This window comes from Aethalodelphis obliquidens, unplaced genomic scaffold (genome assembly GCF_003676395.1).
Source record: "Aethalodelphis obliquidens isolate GAN/ISIS:26980383/991018 unplaced genomic scaffold, ASM367639v1 scaffold11, whole genome shotgun sequence".
Classification (NCBI taxonomy): domain Eukaryota; kingdom Metazoa; phylum Chordata; class Mammalia; order Artiodactyla; family Delphinidae; genus Aethalodelphis; species Aethalodelphis obliquidens.
This window is the reverse complement of record NW_020837955.1, coordinates 15,437,556-15,456,089: the sequence shown is the minus strand read 5'-3', so window position 1 is coordinate 15,456,089 and position 18,534 is coordinate 15,437,556. Positions and strand designations below refer to the sequence as shown.

The 18,534-nt window shown below is 37.6% G+C and overlaps 1 protein-coding gene across 2 annotated transcripts in view; it reads left to right on the top strand.

Annotated features, from left to right (window-relative positions):
* Positions 1-18,534, top strand: part of ARHGAP19 (Rho GTPase activating protein 19) — a 54,631-nt gene that overhangs the window by 6,505 nt on the left and 29,592 nt on the right. For both annotated transcript variants that reach the window (XM_027112181.1, XM_027112182.1), the window contains exons 2-4: positions 14,305-14,570; positions 15,882-15,962; positions 17,763-17,972. In XM_027112181.1, coding sequence (XP_026967982.1) covers positions 14,305-14,570; positions 15,882-15,962; positions 17,763-17,972 — 557 coding nt within the window. The remainder of the gene's footprint in view (positions 1-14,304; positions 14,571-15,881; positions 15,963-17,762; positions 17,973-18,534) is intronic.

Below are 18,534 nucleotides of genomic sequence, written 5' to 3'. Positions count from 1 at the left end.
TATATGAGGTTTTAGAAATTTGTGTTTGTAATGATGGGAAATATATATAATTTTAAAAGAGTTACTACATTTCTGCCAAGGTCTAACGTACAGTAATGTTTTTTTGGTCTAGTTCTAGGATTGGGTATTGCACATGGATCTTTTGCACCAGAGTAACTTCCAGTTATAATTATCAGTTGGAATAATACCCTCTTTTCCAGAATTTAGCTCTAAATTTGGCATAACAGCATTAAGTTTGGAAGTTTTATGTTTTTTTTTGTTTTTTTTTTTAAAGAATCTGAGTAACGTGGAACAGTGAAAATAGCTGAAATGAGTTCAGTTGAAGAACCAAAGGCTGCATGCTATGTGCTGTGATTTGGCTGAAAAGAAGTTCCAATTTGTACGAAAAAACAGGACTGGCTTGTGAAAAACTAGGAAGCATTGTGAAAAACTAGGAGAAATGGTGTGGAAGGGAGAAGAGCAAGGGAAAAGACAAAAATTAAAAAAGGAAAATATGAAGAAGAGAGGGTGACTTAATAGTAGAGGCTGCCAGCCACGGCTGCAGGGGCGGGCTTTGGAGGCAGCGGTGATGAAGCCTGCAAGACTGATCTTGGAGAACCGAGGCTCCAGAGGAGGAGGAGGGAGGCAGAGTACTCAAGAAGCCCGCTCTGTCCTCTGGAGGTGGAGGCACGGAAAGGAAGGCTCGTACTGTGGGCAGATACTCTTACACATCTCTGTGTGTTAGGGCTCTTTCAGGCATACGTGACAGAAACAGACTAGCTTAAGCACAGAGACACTGCTTAGCTCAGGAAACAAAAGTCCGGGGCGTAGATCAAGCACAGCTCAATCTATATTGAAGATCTCAAATCTCAATGTCCCAGGCATCTGCTTTTTACTCTCTTAGATCCGATCTCTGTATTTGCTTTATAAAAGGGCAGGTTCTTCACAAAAAGGTGGCAGAAATGAACCACCAACAGCTTCAATCTTCCATCTGGTTAGCAATCTTAGCATCTAGCAAGAGTCTTGGAATTGAGTCTTTTTGTCCTGGTTTGACTTGCGGGCCTTTGTCTGAATCAGTGAGGAGGATAAAATGTTTCGATGAGGTGAGCTTGGGTCATATGCTCACACTGGTGGCCAGGGAGTAGGGTCAGCCCACCAAACTACATAAATTAAAGGATCGGAAGAGGTTGTTGCTCAAGGGGAAACAGATGTGGGAAGCTTGAACGGCAGTTGTCCACTACACCCATCTTCATAACTCCCCTGTGCACCCTCCTTTGCTTCAAGTTACGTTTTGAAAAGGGCTTGCCACTAATGTGTGGAGAAAGCATTTTATGTTTCCTAAAAACCTACCAAATAAAAAACCAAACAAAAAAGCCCTTTAATTAAGTACTACTTATCTTTTTTTTTTTCCTCCACTGTCAAACCCTTCTCATCTTTAAGACCTACCTCAAATTTCAACTCTTGTATAAGGGTGAAAGATTCTCTCCTAACTCTGAATTCTTAGAGCTTTCATTGACTGTACCATGCATTTGGCAGTTAATGATCTTGTATCATCTTTCGTGTTACAGTCTTTAGCCACTACTTAAAATCTTGTAGGAAAACCATTGTTCTTTTCTGTAGTTAAGTATAAAACTATAGTGATGGGTAAAAAAAGAGTGAGTTTGTCAGAAGCTTACAAGTTTTGTGATTTACCTTATAAATAATTATTTAAATATGGAGTGCGTTAATGACAGTACATTTATAATGGGAAATGTGTTAGTATCAAACTGTAACACTGTATAAAGCCATAGCTTTTAAGATAATCAAATGAAAACATAAATAACAATATCAGTTATGAAATTAAATACAGATAATTTGTCAAGCTGAACTATTACCTGAAAGCTAGACACCAGTTTTTTGTTATTGCAAGAATGAAACAGTTAGAATCACAGAAAAATTCAGTCTCCTGCCAGCTGAGTTTTATTATGCTGTAGTATTTATTAACCTTAAGTTTTAGAAAAATTAATATGTAATTAAAATATTGTGTATACTCAAAAGTATGAAAATGAGATGCTTCCTTTAAAGCTATATAGATAAGGCATATAAGTTTAATTAAGTTTGGGCCTTATTTCTTTTGCTTACTGACCAGGGTATATTACATAGCATAAAACAAATTACTTGGGACTCAGTAAGATTACAAAGTACGATAATGATCTGAGCCAAGCTATAACAGATAAACTTTCCCCACTTCAACAGAAAATATTGTCCAACATACCATGTAAAGCTACATCTATTTCAAAAATGTTCCTGATTATATGATCCTAATTTTCTTTTTTTGCTCCATTCATTTTTCACCATAGAAAATTAAAATGATTTGGTTGATCTTTGTCCAAGTTTCTGAAATGTGTTACAATAAAGAAGTAAGACATTGTTTGACATGCTTTAAAATAATGTTATCTGTTTAGAGATAAAGATGTCTCAGTTGGGTTCTATCAGTATCAATGAAAAGAGAAAAAAAATTCATGAATGAAATATAGAAATCACATGGTTCTTAATATTAAATTTGTAATTGCATGCCCTATGACAGCTACAATTGCTACATGTGTTTTAATTGTACCTTTGGGGAGGGGGGAACCTCATTAATTTAGGAATTGTAACTAAAGAATGACATTGGGATTACATAATGAAGTTCTTCACTTGTTTTATTATTTTTTATTTTTTAAAATCTATTTATTTATTTTTGGCTGCTTTGGGTCTTCGTTGCTGCGCGCAGGCTTTCTCTAGTTGCGGCGAGCGGGGGCCACTCTTCGTTGCGGTGCGCAGGCTTCTCATTGCGATGGCTTCCCTTGCTGTGGAGCACGGGCTCTAGGCACCTGGGCTTCAGTGGTTGCGGCACATGGGCTTCAGCAGTTGTGTCTCATGGGCTCCAGAGCGCAGACTTAGTAGCTGTGGCGCACGGGCGTAGCTGCTCCGCGGCATGTGGGATCTTCCCGGCCCAAGGCCCGAACCCATGTCCCCGGAATTGGTAGGTGGATTCCCAACCACTGTGCCACCAGGGAAGTCCCACTTGTTTTATTTTTATGCTGAACACAATTACAAGGATAAAACCAAGTAAGTAAAAACAATGACACCAAAGAAAAACTCACCAAATAACAGGAAACTAACAATTAGGGGAAGATGAGAAACCAAGAAAGTGTGCAGGAATATCATTTAGTAACATTCTTTTTTTTTTTTTTTTTTTTTTTTTTGCGGTACGCGGGCCTCTCACTGCTGTGGCCTCTCCCGTTGCGGAGCACAGGCTCTGGACGCGCAGGCTCAGCGGCCATGGCTCACGGGCTCAGCCGCTCCGCAGCATGTGGGATCTTCCCGGACCAGGGCACGAACCGTGTCTCCTGCATCGGCAGGCGGACTCTCAACCACTAGCGCCACCAGGGAAGCCCTAGTAACATTCTTGATGTTATCATCAAATACTTTCTGCTCTCTAAGAAAGTCAAACTTTAATCAGAGAACACTACATGCACTATAATAAGCCCTTTGAAATGTGGCTAGCTTTTGTATTTTTAAGTCTATTTAGCATTTTAAAGTTTTCTGAATTTTGGAATCCCTACAATCCCTGCATTGGTTGCACTAATAGTTTCTTCACTCAAGTAACAAGGTCTACATTATTTTTTTCTTTTGGTCAGGTCATTTTGTGGCTGCTGTCCTTGTGACCAAGCTCTCCTTAATTAGATCTGCCGTTCAATCTGCTTCATTTGTTAGGATGACCCTAAGCAAGAGATCAGTCATCTTTCAATCCATGTTTTTCATCGAATAAACTGGCTTTTAAATATTAAAAATAAGTACACCAATGTGAAACATACAGTTATGTCATTGTGTTAAACTTTCATTGAAAATTTGAACCCAGGGTATGTATATTAAGAATGTACAGAGGGGGGCTTCCCTGGTGGCACAGTGGTTAAGAATCCACCTGCCAATGCAGGGTACATGAATTCGAGCCCTGGTCCGGGAAGATCCCACATGCTGCAGAGCAACTAAGCCCGTGTGCCACAACTACTGAGCCTGCGTTCTGGAACCCGTGAGCCACAACTACTGAGCCCGTGTGCCACAACTACTGAAGCCCACGTGCCTAGAGCCTGTGCTCTGCAACAAGAGAAGCCACCGCAATGAGAAGCCTGCGCACTGCAACGAAGAGTAGCCCCCACTCGCTGCAACTAGAGAAAGACCGCACACAGCAACAAAGACCCAACACAGACAAAAATAAATAAATAAATAAATAAAAGATTGTACAGAGGGGCTTCCCTGGTGGCGCAGTGGTTAGGAATCTGGCTGCCAATGCAGGGGACATGGGTTCGATCCCTGGTCCAGGAAGATCCCAATGCTGTGGAGCAACTAAGCCCGTGCACCACAACTACTGAGCCTGCACTTTGGAACCCGCAAGCCACAACTACTGAAGCCTGTGCACCTAGAGCCTGTGCTCTGCAACAAGGGAAGCCACCACAATGAGAGGCCCGCGCACCACAACTAGTAAAAGCCTGCACTCAGCAAAAAAAAAAAAAAAAAAAAAAAGATTGTACAGAGGATAAGGCCTAAATTTATTAAAGCATAAATATTTTAACTGACACAATAGATTCTTTTTAGGTGTTAAGAAATAAAAGTGTTGAAAAGAAATTGGAATATTTAAATTGTAAAAATTTCATTTCAAAAGTATTAATATACTTCATGCACCGTAAAATCTCATACATTAGAATCTGTCTTTTCAATATCTCATCATCTCAACAGTTGGTGTCACTCACAGTTCTGAGTGGGAAAGCGTATTGTATTGTGTTTCCCCAAAGTGGTGGTTGCTTAAGATTTACTACAGTGAAAAAAATCTCATAATTGCTTCCAGTTTCAAAGGAGTTTTAGCAGAATGCCCAAGATCTCTTTAAAATAATGACACTTAAAAGACTAACATTTATGTGCAAATGCAATAAAAGAAAAATTGTTCGCAACCCAATTTTTTTTTTTTTTTTTGCGGTACGCGGGCCTCTCACTGTTGTGGCCTCTTCCTGTTGCAGAGCACAGGCTCCGGACGCGCAGGCTCAGCGGCCATGGCTCGTGGGCCTAGCCGCTCCGCAGCATGTGGGATCTTCCCAGACCAGGGCACGAACCCGTGTCCCCTGCATCGGCAGGCGGACTCTCAACCACTGTGCCACCAGGGAAGCCCCACAACCCAATTTTTAAAGTCATCTCATGGGGTCTTCTGGGTGCCCATGTGCTAATTGCACCTGTAATTGACCACTTGTATTTTTGAAAACAGACATAGTGGAAAAAAAATAGTATCTTGTAGTGTTCAGTGAATTTTAAGCTTCTGGATGCCAGAGACTTAGTTTAGTTTCTTGTTCCTGTACCTTACAATTTCTTAAAATTATAAAGCACTCAGTAGATCACGGTTAGTTTGAATTTAAATGACATGTGAGTGGCTGTGATTTCTTGTTTGGCTAACATGTGCCTCAGAAAAGCAATTCACCTTCTTATGATGGTTGATGAAGAGACTTACGATTAGTTTCGTAGAATACTGACTAAGAGATTAAAGCTCTTAAGAATTTTCAATATGTGAAGTTATATAGATATGAACAAGTCATATGCCAGAGCAAAAGCATTAGCTGTCTCTTGGATAGTATTAATATCACTCTGGACTTTGGAACAAGTGGATTTAGAAGTAGTCTTTTGGAACCTAATCTGACCCTAGGTAGAAATACTTTGGTTTTAATTGCTTGAGGCTCATGGCATTTAAAGTCTGTAGGAAAAGATAGTCTCCTGAAGCTTTGACTATACTTTTTTGAGGGGTAAATAGCTTTAAGATAATGATACGAGAGACACTGTGCTGTCAGTGAAGCATCCTATAGAACTTTCTCCAAATGAATAGGGAATTTTGCTGTTACTTTTCTAATACAAGTAAACTTTCTTCCAATTGTACACCAGCCAGGGGGAGAAAAAGTAAGGGAGGTGGCAGCAACAGAATTAATACTAATTCTTGTGACACCCAAAGGGATAAAAATTGACAAGTTAAATATATGTTAATAAACTTGTGTTATTGGTGCTCGTAGGAAGAATAATTAGCCTTCTTGACTGAGAAGTTTTCATCGTCATTTCATAGGGCAAAATCTTGATCACATTTCCAGAATGTTTAGGTTAAGAGGGTAAGCAATCAGGAATTCCTTCATCTGCCACTTTAATTCAGATCAAGTTGCTCTAGTAGTCTGAAATTAGTTCAAGTTGGGATCAAATAAATATAGGGGCCAAATATATATATTTTTTTATTTATTTGTTTTTATTTTTGTCTGTGTTGGGTCTTCGTTGCTGTACGCGGGCTTTCTCTAGTTGCGGGGAGCGGGGGCTACTCTTTGTTGCAGTGCCTGGGGCTCCTCATTGTCATGGCTTCTCATTGCGGAGCACGGGCTCTAGGCGCGCAGGCTTCAGTAGTTGTGGCACACGGGCTCAGTAGTTGTGGCTCGTGGGCTCTAGAGTGCAGGCTCAGTAGTTGTGGTGCACGGGCTTAGTTGCTCCTCGGCATGTGGGATCTTCCTGAGCCAGGGCTCGAACCCGTGTCCCCTGCATTGGCAGGCAGATTCTTAACCACTGTGCTGCCAGGGAAGCCCCAAATATATTTTTGTAGATGATTGGAGTCTAAATTAGTGATAAGAGGTCCATATTACAAAACCTTGGATAGCTACTTTTAAGGGCAGATCTTGGGATGTAAGTGTTTCAAAATTTTTGTTTAAGAAATTTTATATTATTTCCTGAAAAACTGTGGTACTACTTATCAACTTTAAACTGTTTCTGTTATAAAAACCCTGCCAGCTTGGACACACGGGACCTACTTTTATCCTTTCTTTTTATGTACAACTTTCATAATACCAGTTTAACTTTGGCATGTAGAAAAAGGGAAGAATAATAGCCTCTTCTTTAATACTTGTATTCATATCTAACAGCTTTCCAATAAAGTGACACATTTAAAGCCATGTTTCAGAGCCAGAGATTGAAAAAGTAGTAAGAGAGTGCATACTTCTCTCAGGGTGGTAAGTCAGGTTTAGACAACTTTAAATATAGCTCATATTTTGATAGATGTTGCCAAGATTGTGGTTCTTGGAGAACAAATCAAGTTAAGCAATTCACTAGGGAGGAAACATTTAGTTTTGTGGGTATGGAGTTTTGGTAGTAGTCAGCCAAAAGATACATCTGCAGGATACAGGTTTTTTTTTTTTTCTCCCACTGCCTTGAATTTTGCAGATTCATGGGTTCAACATGCCTCAAAAGCACCTGCATTTCATTTTTATGTAATTGATTTTTCAGCTGTGAATTTTGTTTCCAGTCCTTTCACTAAGCATATCACCTTACATGTAGAGATCCATCTAGTGGTAAAAGTAATCATTGCAGACTATAGGTAATAAAAAATATCCTGTTTGAGGGGTAGGTCTTACCTCTATTACTCTTTGGGATAGTTGCCTAGTATATGCATTTAAATACTGGAGTCCTTGCTATTTCTATATGCCTGTATACTTAACTACTAATTCTCCTGGTTCTAGACATTTATGCAAAAACCTTTATGATGAGGAAATTAACCTTTAGTATATACTGTACTTAGATTTTCTGTGATATTTACATCAAGTTGTAGCAAGACTTAGGTCAAAACTACTTGGTTACTTAAAAAAATTTGTCATCAAGGATGTTGGTTATATATACAAGTAATAATATAATCAGTACTCTTTCTAACACCCAGCTTCAACAAATGTTAACATTTTCCAGATTTACCTCAAATGAACCACTCCCCTTTCCCCCAGCTGAATACTTTATCACAAAAACAGTGCTAACACCCTAGAAACTCCCCTTATGCCCTCTGGCCTCCTCATAATCACAAACCCCCAAAGGTAACCATTATCCTGAATGGTAAATACATCTTTGCTTCTCTTTACAATTTTGCTACTTAAGCAAGTACAGATCTTCCTTGATTTATGATGGAGTCGAAAATGCATTTAGTACACCTAACCTACTGAACATGATAGCTTAGCCTAGCCTACCTTAAACATGCTCAGACCACTTACATTAGCCTATAACTGGTCAGAATCATTTAACACAAAGCCTATTTTGTAATAAAGCGTTGAATATCTCATGTAGTTTATTGACTACTCTACTGAAAGTGAAAAAACAATGGTTGTATGGGTACAGGATGGTTGCTGTCCAGCATCACGAAAGAGTATTCTACTACATATTGCTAGCCTGGGAAAAGATCAAAATTCAAAATTGAAGTACGGTTTCTACTGAATGCATATTGCTTTCACACCATCATAAAGTTAAAAAAGCGTAAGTTGAACCATTGTAAGTTGGAGACTGTATCTCTAAACACTGTATATTTTTTGTCTACATTACTCTTTTTTTTTTTTTTTTTTTTTTTGCGGTAAGCGGGCCTCTCACGGTCGTGGCCTCTCCCGTTGCGGAGCACAGGCTCCGGACACGCAGGCTCAGCGGCCATGGCTCACGGGCCCAGCCGCTCCGCGGCATGTGGGATCTTCCCAAACCGGGGCACAAACCCGTGTCCTCTGCATCGGCAGGCGGACTCTCAACCACTGCGCACCAGGGAAGCCCTATTTTTTGTCTTTTTAAAAAATAATTTATTTATTTATTTTTGGCTGCGTTGGGTCTTCGTTGCTGCGTGCGGGCTTTTCTCTAGTTGTGGCGAGTGGGAGCTACTCTTCGTTGCGGTGCTTCTCATTGCGGTGGTTTCTCTTGTTGCGGAGCATGGGCTCTAGGTGTGCAGGCTTCAGTAGGTGTGGCCCACGAGCTTAGTTACTCCACTGCATGTGGGATCTTCCCGGACCAGGGCTCGAACCCGTGTCCCCTGCATTGGCAGGCGGATTCTTAGCCACTGCGCCACCAGGGAAGCCCTGTCATTGTTTTTTAATTTGCAGTTCCTTGGTGTCTAATGATATTGAGTAGCTTTTTAAATGAGATTTTATGGAAATCTCATGCTTGTTTTTCTATTAGGCTATTTATTTTTTCTTATTGATTAATACGAAGTCTACATATATTCAAGATATGAGCCATTTTTTGCTGTATGTATTGTAGATATATTTTCCCACTCTGTGCCTGTCATTTTCACTTTCTTGATGGTGTCTTTTGATAAACACAAGTTCTCATTTTAATGAAGTCAATTGTATTGATCTTTTTCTTTAATATTTTTTATGTGTTATTTAAAAATTATTTCCCCACCCTGAGTTCAATAATATATTCTTCTATATTACCTTCTAGTAGGCTTATTGTTTTGTTGTTCACCTTTAGATCTATAATTCACCTTGTGTATAGTGACATAGGTGTCAATTTTCATTTTTTCCCCCATAGATGTCCACGTGTCCCCGCACCATTTCGTGAAAAAGTCATTCATTCCCCATTGATTTGCAGTGCCACCTTATCCTGAATCCAGTAAAGAAGAAAGGAAGTAATAAATATAAGAGCAGAAATTAGTGAAATAAACAACAAACATGTAATAGAGGAGTTCAGTAAAACCAAAAGCTGGAACCTTGACAAAGCTAATAAAAATTGCTAAATCTCTAATAAGATTCATAAATTAAAAGAGAGAGAAAACATAAATTACCAATATCGGGAACAAGGAGGAGGACATCACTACAGAACCTGGACACATCAAAAAGTTCCTAAGAGGATATTATGAACAAGTTTATGCCAGTAAAGTTTGAATATTTATGTGAAATAGACAAAACCCTAGACATATCTGGCTTACCAAAATTAATACAAGAAGAAATAGAAAATTTGAATAGTTCTGTAACACAAAATAAATTGAGTATATATAATTAAAAACCTTACAAAGAAAACTCTAAGTCCAGATGGCTTCATCAGCCAATTCCATCAAACATTTAAAGAAGAAATGACACAAACTTTTTCAGAAAACAGAAAAATAGGACACACTCGCCAACTCACTTTGTAAGGCCAGCACAACCTTGATACAAAACCTAATGAAGACAACATAAGAAAGAACAATTCCACGATAATCTCACTTATGAACATAAATGGAGAAACCTAAACAAACTATTAGCAAACCAAATTCGGTAATATATAAAAATGATAATACATTATTATAATATTGGGTTTATTCTAGAAATGCCCAGCTGGTTTAACATTAATCATTCATTCACTACATAAACAAAATAAAGGAGAAAAATTATATGATTGTCAAAAAATTTTGATGAAATTAAGCACAGACTCATGATAATAAATAAATAACCCTTAGCAAACTAAGAATAAGAAGATATCACCTGAATCTGATAGTTTATGCCAAAATGATCGGTGGGGAAAAATACCATTTTTCAATTTTCTTTACCCTGATAACTTCTAAAGTTAAGATTCTGTTCATGTTTATTAGTCATTTAGACCCCTCTTCTATGAATTACTTGGTTATATCTTTTGACAAATTTTTTTTTCAGTTTATGGCTTGTCTTTTATTATTACTTTTAAAGTTTTACATTTATTTGTTATTTATTTATTTATTATGAATGGGTAGTATGTTCACGAGTCAAAAATCCAGAAAATACAAAAAAGCATACAGTGAAAAGTTTCTCTCCCACTCCTGTTCTTTCATCCAGTTCCTCTCTCCAGAGGCACTGTGACTTCATTTTTTGAGAACTTTGTTTATAATGTTATTTGTTGAACAGACATTTAAAATTTTAATGTAGTTAAATGTTTCAATCTTTTCTTTGTGGATTGTGCATTTTATGTCATGTTTAAGAAGTCTTTTTTCTGCCTCATTAATTTATTCTTTTTAAAGTTTGACTTTTTTGGAAGGGAATCTAAACAAGAATGTATATATGTACATGTATAACTGGTTCACTTTGCTGTACAGTAGAAACTAACACAACATTGTAAAGCAACTATATTCCAATAAAAATAAAAAAAATTGGCTTTTCATATTTGGATCTTTATTCTGTCTGGAATTTATTTTTTGTGTATGACGTGAGGTAGGGATCACCCTTCCTTTTATATTATAAAACTGCTTGTCCTTATACTGTTTATATTGTGTGATTGTTTTGTCTAATACAACTTTCAGTGTGATGGGAGACTACTCTTGCGTTTCATCTATGTGTTGGCAAATACAATTCACTTGGTCCAGTTTTTAATTTCTGTTTTGTTCCTACTTGCAGATGAGGGCTTAGAGTCCTAATAAGTACTGCCTTTCAGGCCCCATAATGTGCCCTTGTGTCCTCTAACATGTCTGGAATTTGTGTAGGCTGTGATGGGGCAGGGAAAGGAGGGTTTCTTTGTTACAACGAACAAGGAGAAAGCTTTTTTCCTGTCTCTTCGATTTACCAATGCCTCATCAGAAGCTTTCAGCATTTATGTAAGAAATTAATTTTTTTCTTAAACTTGAGCAAACTTAGAGTTTGTTTTAAAATTAGATACTGTAGAGGAGGAAGTTGTTTTTGCTTAAAAATAGTATTTTTCTTTTTCTTTAGCCCTTCTCTTAAGTTCTTGACCATGTTCTGTGATATTCTCAGCTTTATATTGTGGTACTATGTATTCCATGGAAAGAGATTAGCGGACTTTGTGATATGGGGATAATTTAAAAACATAACCTACTATATCTGTCTTTTCCATCTCTTATCTTCCATTTTACTTCCTTTTTTTAACCACTTCTCTCCCTTACTTTTTGTCTTACCACATGCTCCACTCAGAAAAAGTGAAGGAGAGGAAAAAAAAAGAAGTAGGTTAAAGAAGTTAATGTGAGACAAAACAAAAGTGAATGATTATGGGAAGGAAGGGGAGAAAAAGCAGAAGGGGAAAAGAAACTGAGATTGCTTGTTTGTTACTTGTGTATTAGGACTCCTAAGGTGTCTCTTTCTTGTATTCCTTGTGAATAGGTAGGGGCAGCCTTGAACTTATTTATTCTCCTACCTATTCTACCTATTTCGGAGGGAGCAGACCGCAAGGTAGAAAGGATTCTGTTGAGAAACGATGTAGTAGGGTTTTGTGCCTTCGGCTCCTTTCTACTTGTCTATTTGATCCAGTTTAGTGCCTGAAGGTCAACTGTGATATAAGTTTTGGAATCTCAACTGAGTCTTACTCTGGATATTAATAAACTAAAGATCTGGAGGTTATATGTATGTATGTGTTTCTACTTTAAGAATATAATGGATGCTATTCATATACATTTATATGTTAGCATTAATTTGATCTGGATTCTGTTTTTCAGAATTAAAAGGGATGTGACATCCATAAAAGCTTAGATCTGATAAATTTTAAGACTCTTTTCGGTGCTAACCCATTTCATGATTTTCTGGCTCTCTCAGTAGAGTAGTAATTTCTCATTGGCAGTGATTATAAGTAATAGTTGTCTATTGACTCATTTCTTGACTGAAATAAGCTGACATTAAAAAAAAAGGCTTTGTCAATGCTTAGGATGAAATTGCTTTTGATTTTATTTGGCTTGTATTATAATCATTTGCCAATGATTATACAGGGAAAATTATACAGGAATTTATACAGGAAAAATAACCTTAGTGTATAAAAAGGTTGAGGAAACAGCATTTTAAGTTCTCTTTCTTTAATGACTTTTTGGCTTGAAAATACACATTCATAAATTATGTAAATTCTTATGTTATCATTTTAGAGAAAAGAAATTTAGTAGCCACCAACTGAAGATTTGGGCTGTTGAATAAAATTATGTAATAACTTTTCAGGGAAGTAGAGATGAACTTTGAAATTTACCCATGCCTTGTTTTCATTATACCATGTTAAAAGTGATCCATGTAGGACTTCCCTGGCGGTGCAGTGGTTAAGACTCTGTGCTTCCACTGCAGGGGAGCTAAGATCCCACATGCCATGTGGTGTGGCCAGAAAAAAAGAAGTTCCATGTAGTATTGGCAAAGTGTGTTAAAGATTAGTTATATTTAATGTTTAGAGATATCATTTTTCCTGGAACAGTGCTTTGGTACCTAGGGTGTTGTGGAAACTTTTAAGTTGTGATTGTTTTTATTGTGGGAATGTTTGATTGAGTCAGGTGGATTTCAGCTTTGTCTGACAGATGTGATGACTTGTCCTTTCTGGCTTGTGTTACATTTACTCATTGGTTGTATAATAGATGGCTGTTTATATAATGAAAATTAGAATAAGCCATTAGAGATGATTGATAATGGATACAAACAAGTGGTGATGTGTCTGCTACAAGAGATGGAATAATACAGTTCTTATATGTAACATGTTAAAATTAGAAAACAATAGGGAAGAAAATATTTCTGAGAGTCAGAGGAGCTTTGCTAGAAGTATAGCCCAAATAATTTAGGAGTGGAAAACCAGCTATGATCAAGGGCCAACAGAACATATCTGCTGAGTATTACTCAGTGATAGAAGAGTAAAATTAGAAGCAAAATACAGAATTTTTTTAAGTGCCTTAGAGAGGAAGAACCTGTCTGAGCAAAGTTTGGACTTAGACGATGGGCCAAAGCCATCCAGAATGAAGGATTTTAAAATAAAACCCATTTCTGAACCTTGGCAAGGCTGAATTAATATCTATTTTATGTACCTGTAAGTGCCTTCCATTCTAGTGAAGGCTTTTTGGTTATGAGGAACAGAATCCAAAGCGCCTGGCTCAGTTGAAGGGGACTGATTATAAGGAAACACCTGCCTGTGTAGGGACCCAGGAACCAAAGAACCCTAAGGGTAGAGTAAATGTTTTCAAAATGTCTACTATACTGTTTAGATATAGTTTTAGCTCTTCAGTAGTCTCATGCTCACTGTCACATGGTTTCTGTGGCATTTGCGACTAGCCTGTGTTACTGTCAGCAGTTAATCACTGGATGGAAAATACCATACAGTGCTGGCTATACTCCCAGGAAGGCCTTAATTTAATGATTACCCATTGCTGTGTTAGGGGGAACAGCTGCAGTTCTGATGTTTTACAAGAATTTAATGGTAATAGTTTAGGGTTTGACTGTTTTAATAAGGAAAGTGGTCTATGTGACTGCCAGTTCTAATATACTCTTAGACTCAGGAGGCTGTAAGGATCTCTGTCTTCTTGCAGTGAATGCCTAAAATTAAGAGGCAAATTCAGGTCATATCATAGAGGCTGTTTGGTGTCTTTTCTTTAAACTAAAATTCTAAGGTGGATATAACCTAAACAGCAACAAGCCCAAATTGTCTTCTTTTATGCAGTCAGCAGATTGGGGATTAGGTTTTCAAAAGACCAGTCTGTAGGTTATATATATGCCCACAGAAAGAATGAATAATTGTGTGGTCGAGAGGGAATGCGAAACCCATATTAAAAATGATCCCCCCAAAGATTCTTCTGTTTCATGTTTTCAGAGATGCCATCTGCAATTTTGTTATCTGCAATGACTCTTCCCTTCGAAGTCAGCCCATTATCTTCAATCCTGACTTTTTTGTGGAGAAACTCCGACATGAGAAACCTGAGGTGTTCACCGAGTTGGTGGTCAGCAATATCACAAGGCTCATCGACTTGCCTGGAACTGAGTTGGCTCAGCTGATGGGAGAAGTGGACCTTAAGTTGCCTGGTGGGGCCGGCCCGGCATCAGGATTCTTCCGGTCTCTAATGTCTCTCAAGCGAAAGGGTAGGAGATGTATCTGTGAAGGGGGCAGGTCTCAGCTGCTCCCTGGGCTTCATTCTGAACATCTGCATGTTCATGGAGGAGTTTCTATTATTATAAAGCACTTTTTGTCATTTTTCATTTATATGAGTAGTAAAACCTTAAGTAATATTAATAAAAATTATAAAAACTGTCTAGATAAATTAAAGCATATATATCAGTCCCCAAGACATAACATGATTAGTTTAGGTAGTTATCAGGGGCACCTTGATTTTCATGCCCTATTAATACTATCCTAAAATAATATTAAAGATACAAAGTTTCACAGCTGGTGAGTACAGTAAAGAAAGTTTGAACATTTTTTTATTGCAGTAGTTCTCAAATGTTTTCATTCCATGGAATGCTTTGATAAGGCAAATACCTATGAATCACCCACAAAAAGCCTTCTCAGAAATAAGTTATTAGTGATATATATAATAAATTATGACTATTAACACTGCTTTTGATAAGATGTTAAAGAGGTACTATTTTGTTTTTTAATTTTTTTAAATTAATTTATTTTGTAAAATAAATTTATTTTTTATTTTTGGCTGTGTTGGGTCTTCGTTGCTGTGCGCTGGCTTTCTCTAGTTGCGGTGACCGGGGGCTACTCTTTGTTGCGGTGCGCAGGCTTCTCATTGCGGTGGCTTTTCTTGTTGCGGAGCACGGGCTCTAAGCGCGCAGGCTTCAGTAGTTGTGGCACGTGGGCTCAGTAGTTGTGGCTTGCGGGCTCTAGAGCTCAGGCTTAGTAGTTGTGGCACACGGGCTTAGTTGCTCCACGGCATGTGGGATCTTCCCGGACCAGGGCTCGAACCCATGTCCCTTGCATTGGCAGGCAGATTCTTAACCACTGAACCACCAAGGAAGCCCCTGTTTTTTTAAATATTAGGAAATCCTGAGGGCAGCAAAAAAAGTTTAAACATTATAACAGATCAGACCCTATACCAACTCTAGTGGATAATCTATCATGCTCTGACAATCATGGGTCTAAGTTCTATTTTTTGTTTGTTTTTAAATTACATATCAATATTCTAGGTATTGCTACTTAAATAAGAAGACGGTCTTTGCCTTCAAGGAACCTACCATCTAAGATTAAACTCGCAGAGAGTTGATTGAGAGTTTTCTGATTACATTTTCTGGTACACTTCCAACTTTAAGGTTTTTGTTTACTGACCCTGTGAAAATACTTGCTAAACTGTAACATAATATACTTGAGGGGTATGTTACTTTTAAGTATGCTGATTTTGTACTATTTGTGGAAAATATAGCCTTGTTCTATTGTATGGTTTTTTTCAGAAAAAGGAGTAATATTTGGATCCCCACTGACAGAGGAAGGCATTGCCCGTATATACCAACTGATTGAATATCTACACAAAAGTAAGACTACTTGAAATTTTGTCATTCTTTGTTAATGAAGAATTGTCAGTTTTCTACTGGGAGCTAACATCCTTGATTTAGCAATTGTTAGGTGACAATTAACCATCAACAAAGACACTAATCAATGATAATTTCAGGTGGTATGTTTCTAAATATATTTCCTTTTAAATTTCATCTCATATATTGATTTGTTTTATACTCTCAAAGATATATATACATTAGATAGTGTCTATGAAATCACAATTTCCCCTTGACTGAAAGAGACATTTCTTCTGTAAAAATACATTGCTCCTTTATAACATTTACTCCAGGGAGCATAATTTATTGCCAAAGATACTTTTCATCTCTAGAATTCTCTGATTAAAATACACTCTTCACTTAATTCCTTTTTCATTTTTTTAGTAGTCATACTGGTTATGTCATTGCTCTAAGTGTTTGGCAGAGCTGAGTGTATATGAAATGTGTGGCTTTATGTGATGTCTTGATAAATTTGACACTAACACTTATTTATGTCTTATTCTATATGGGACATTGTGCTAGGAGCTAGAGCAGAGGTTGCAAACTGACAGCCTAAGAGTTTAAGTCATCTATATTCATATTTTGTTTGTTTGGCAAAGGATTAAATTAAAAATAAAATAAGTTATCAGTCTTTTAAAATGGAAACAGTCCAGGTTTTCAACTTCTTTGGATAATAGGAAATAATAGGAAGATCTAGCATCCTTGGGCCCTGTTGCCACTTGGACACAGTCAGCTGGAGCACAGGTAGGTGCTCCTCAGTTTGCTAGGGTTCCTGTTCATTCATTTACTGTTACCAGCCTGGCGTTGTAGGCATTTGAACTTGGACCCCTGAATTAGGGGGTTATACAAAGAAATATGGACCTAAGCTGAAAACATAACTCTCGTGCTTCTTCAGGTCAAACCAAAACAATATGTCTCATCTTTTTTATCCCCTTAGATTAGCTTAAAATATAGGTGGGAGGGAAGAATCGTTTAGTTGGGATGACCCTGAGCTTCTGGGAATCTCTTAGACTGAAAGGTGATCTGATAGGTTAGAGTTTTAATTCCTGGGGCAGCACAGAGACTCTAGATTCATTTTAGGCTGGGAAACTGTTTTACAGGAGCAATGAACCCCCACAGATGAACTTGGCCCCTCCAGCAAAGTCTGAGATGACCCACGGGAAGGGGCCTTCAGGGAGATTTGGCTTTCTTCCAACTTATTTTTCAAGCCCATTCTGACTATTAAGGTTAAATTCAGGGAGTGAGGAGGGATAAATTAGGAGTTTGGGATTAACAATATACACACTACTATATATAAAATAGATAACCAACAAGGACCTACTGTATAGCACAGGGAACTATACCCAATATCTTGTAATAACCTATAATGGAAAGAATCTAAAAAAGAATATATATATATATATATATATATATATATATATATCTTACTTTGCTGTACACCTAAAACTAACACAACACTGTAAATCAACTATATTTCAACAGAAAATTAAAAAAAAAAAAAGGTTAAATTCAGTTTCCAGGTGTGCCTCAGGAGGTTCAGTGACTCCTGGGTGGACCACGTCTCAGTCTGGGAGATCTCTGGGTGCTCAGGGATGTTCAGATGTGTTTCCTCAGGGGCCAGTAGGTTCTAAACTAATCTGGGAAGAAAGACAAAAACGTCCTTCAAGTTCTTTGTAAAGGGTCTTTCAAGTATAAAGTGGTCTTTTAGATGACTTATTTTAATCATAATTCCTCTTTTTATTTCCTTTTTCATGTCCTCTGTTTCTCTTCCATGCTGAACAGACTTGAGAGTAGAGGGTTTGTTTAGAGTACCAGGGAATAGTGTCCGACAGCAGATTTTAAGGGATGCTCTCAATAATGGAACTGATATCGACTTGGAATCAGGGGAGTTTCACTCAAATGATGTTGCTACCTTGCTGAAGATGTTTCTAGGAGAGTTACCTGAGCCCCTGCTGACACATAAACATTTTCATGCACACCTCAAAATTGCTGGTGAGTATAGGAGGTGAGAAAGAGATGTGAATACATTTCTTTCAATTTAGTAAAGTCATCTGGAATATTCTGTTGTTTGTAACCCACAGCAGTGCTTCTGTTAATATTGTTTGACTTCATGATATTTCTGGGCTCTCTGAATACTCATAAGCATTGGCTAGTTATGGTTGATTTGGTCAAAATTTTTTTTTGTGGAATAAACTTCTTTGAAGATAAAGTCTGGGTTTTACCTATTTTTGTATTCCTGATGGATCCTAGCATTGTGCTGTGAACATTTTAGTTGCTTACTTTATGTATGCTTTTCACTGGATTGATTGACATACCCAAATCAATTACCCAAATCAGTAGTCACAGTTTTGTATATTTGCCTTAGTTTGAGGCTTTTGCTAAGTATTAATATGCCTCAGTTGAGATCATCTCTACTCTTGGAAATTTGCTTCCTATAAATAATTTTACTTGTTTTCTAAATAGGCAATACATTCACATGAATTAAAATTCAAAAGGTTCAAAGAGTATACAGTGAAAAGCCTCTTTCCCACCCCTGTTCCCAGCACTCAGTTTT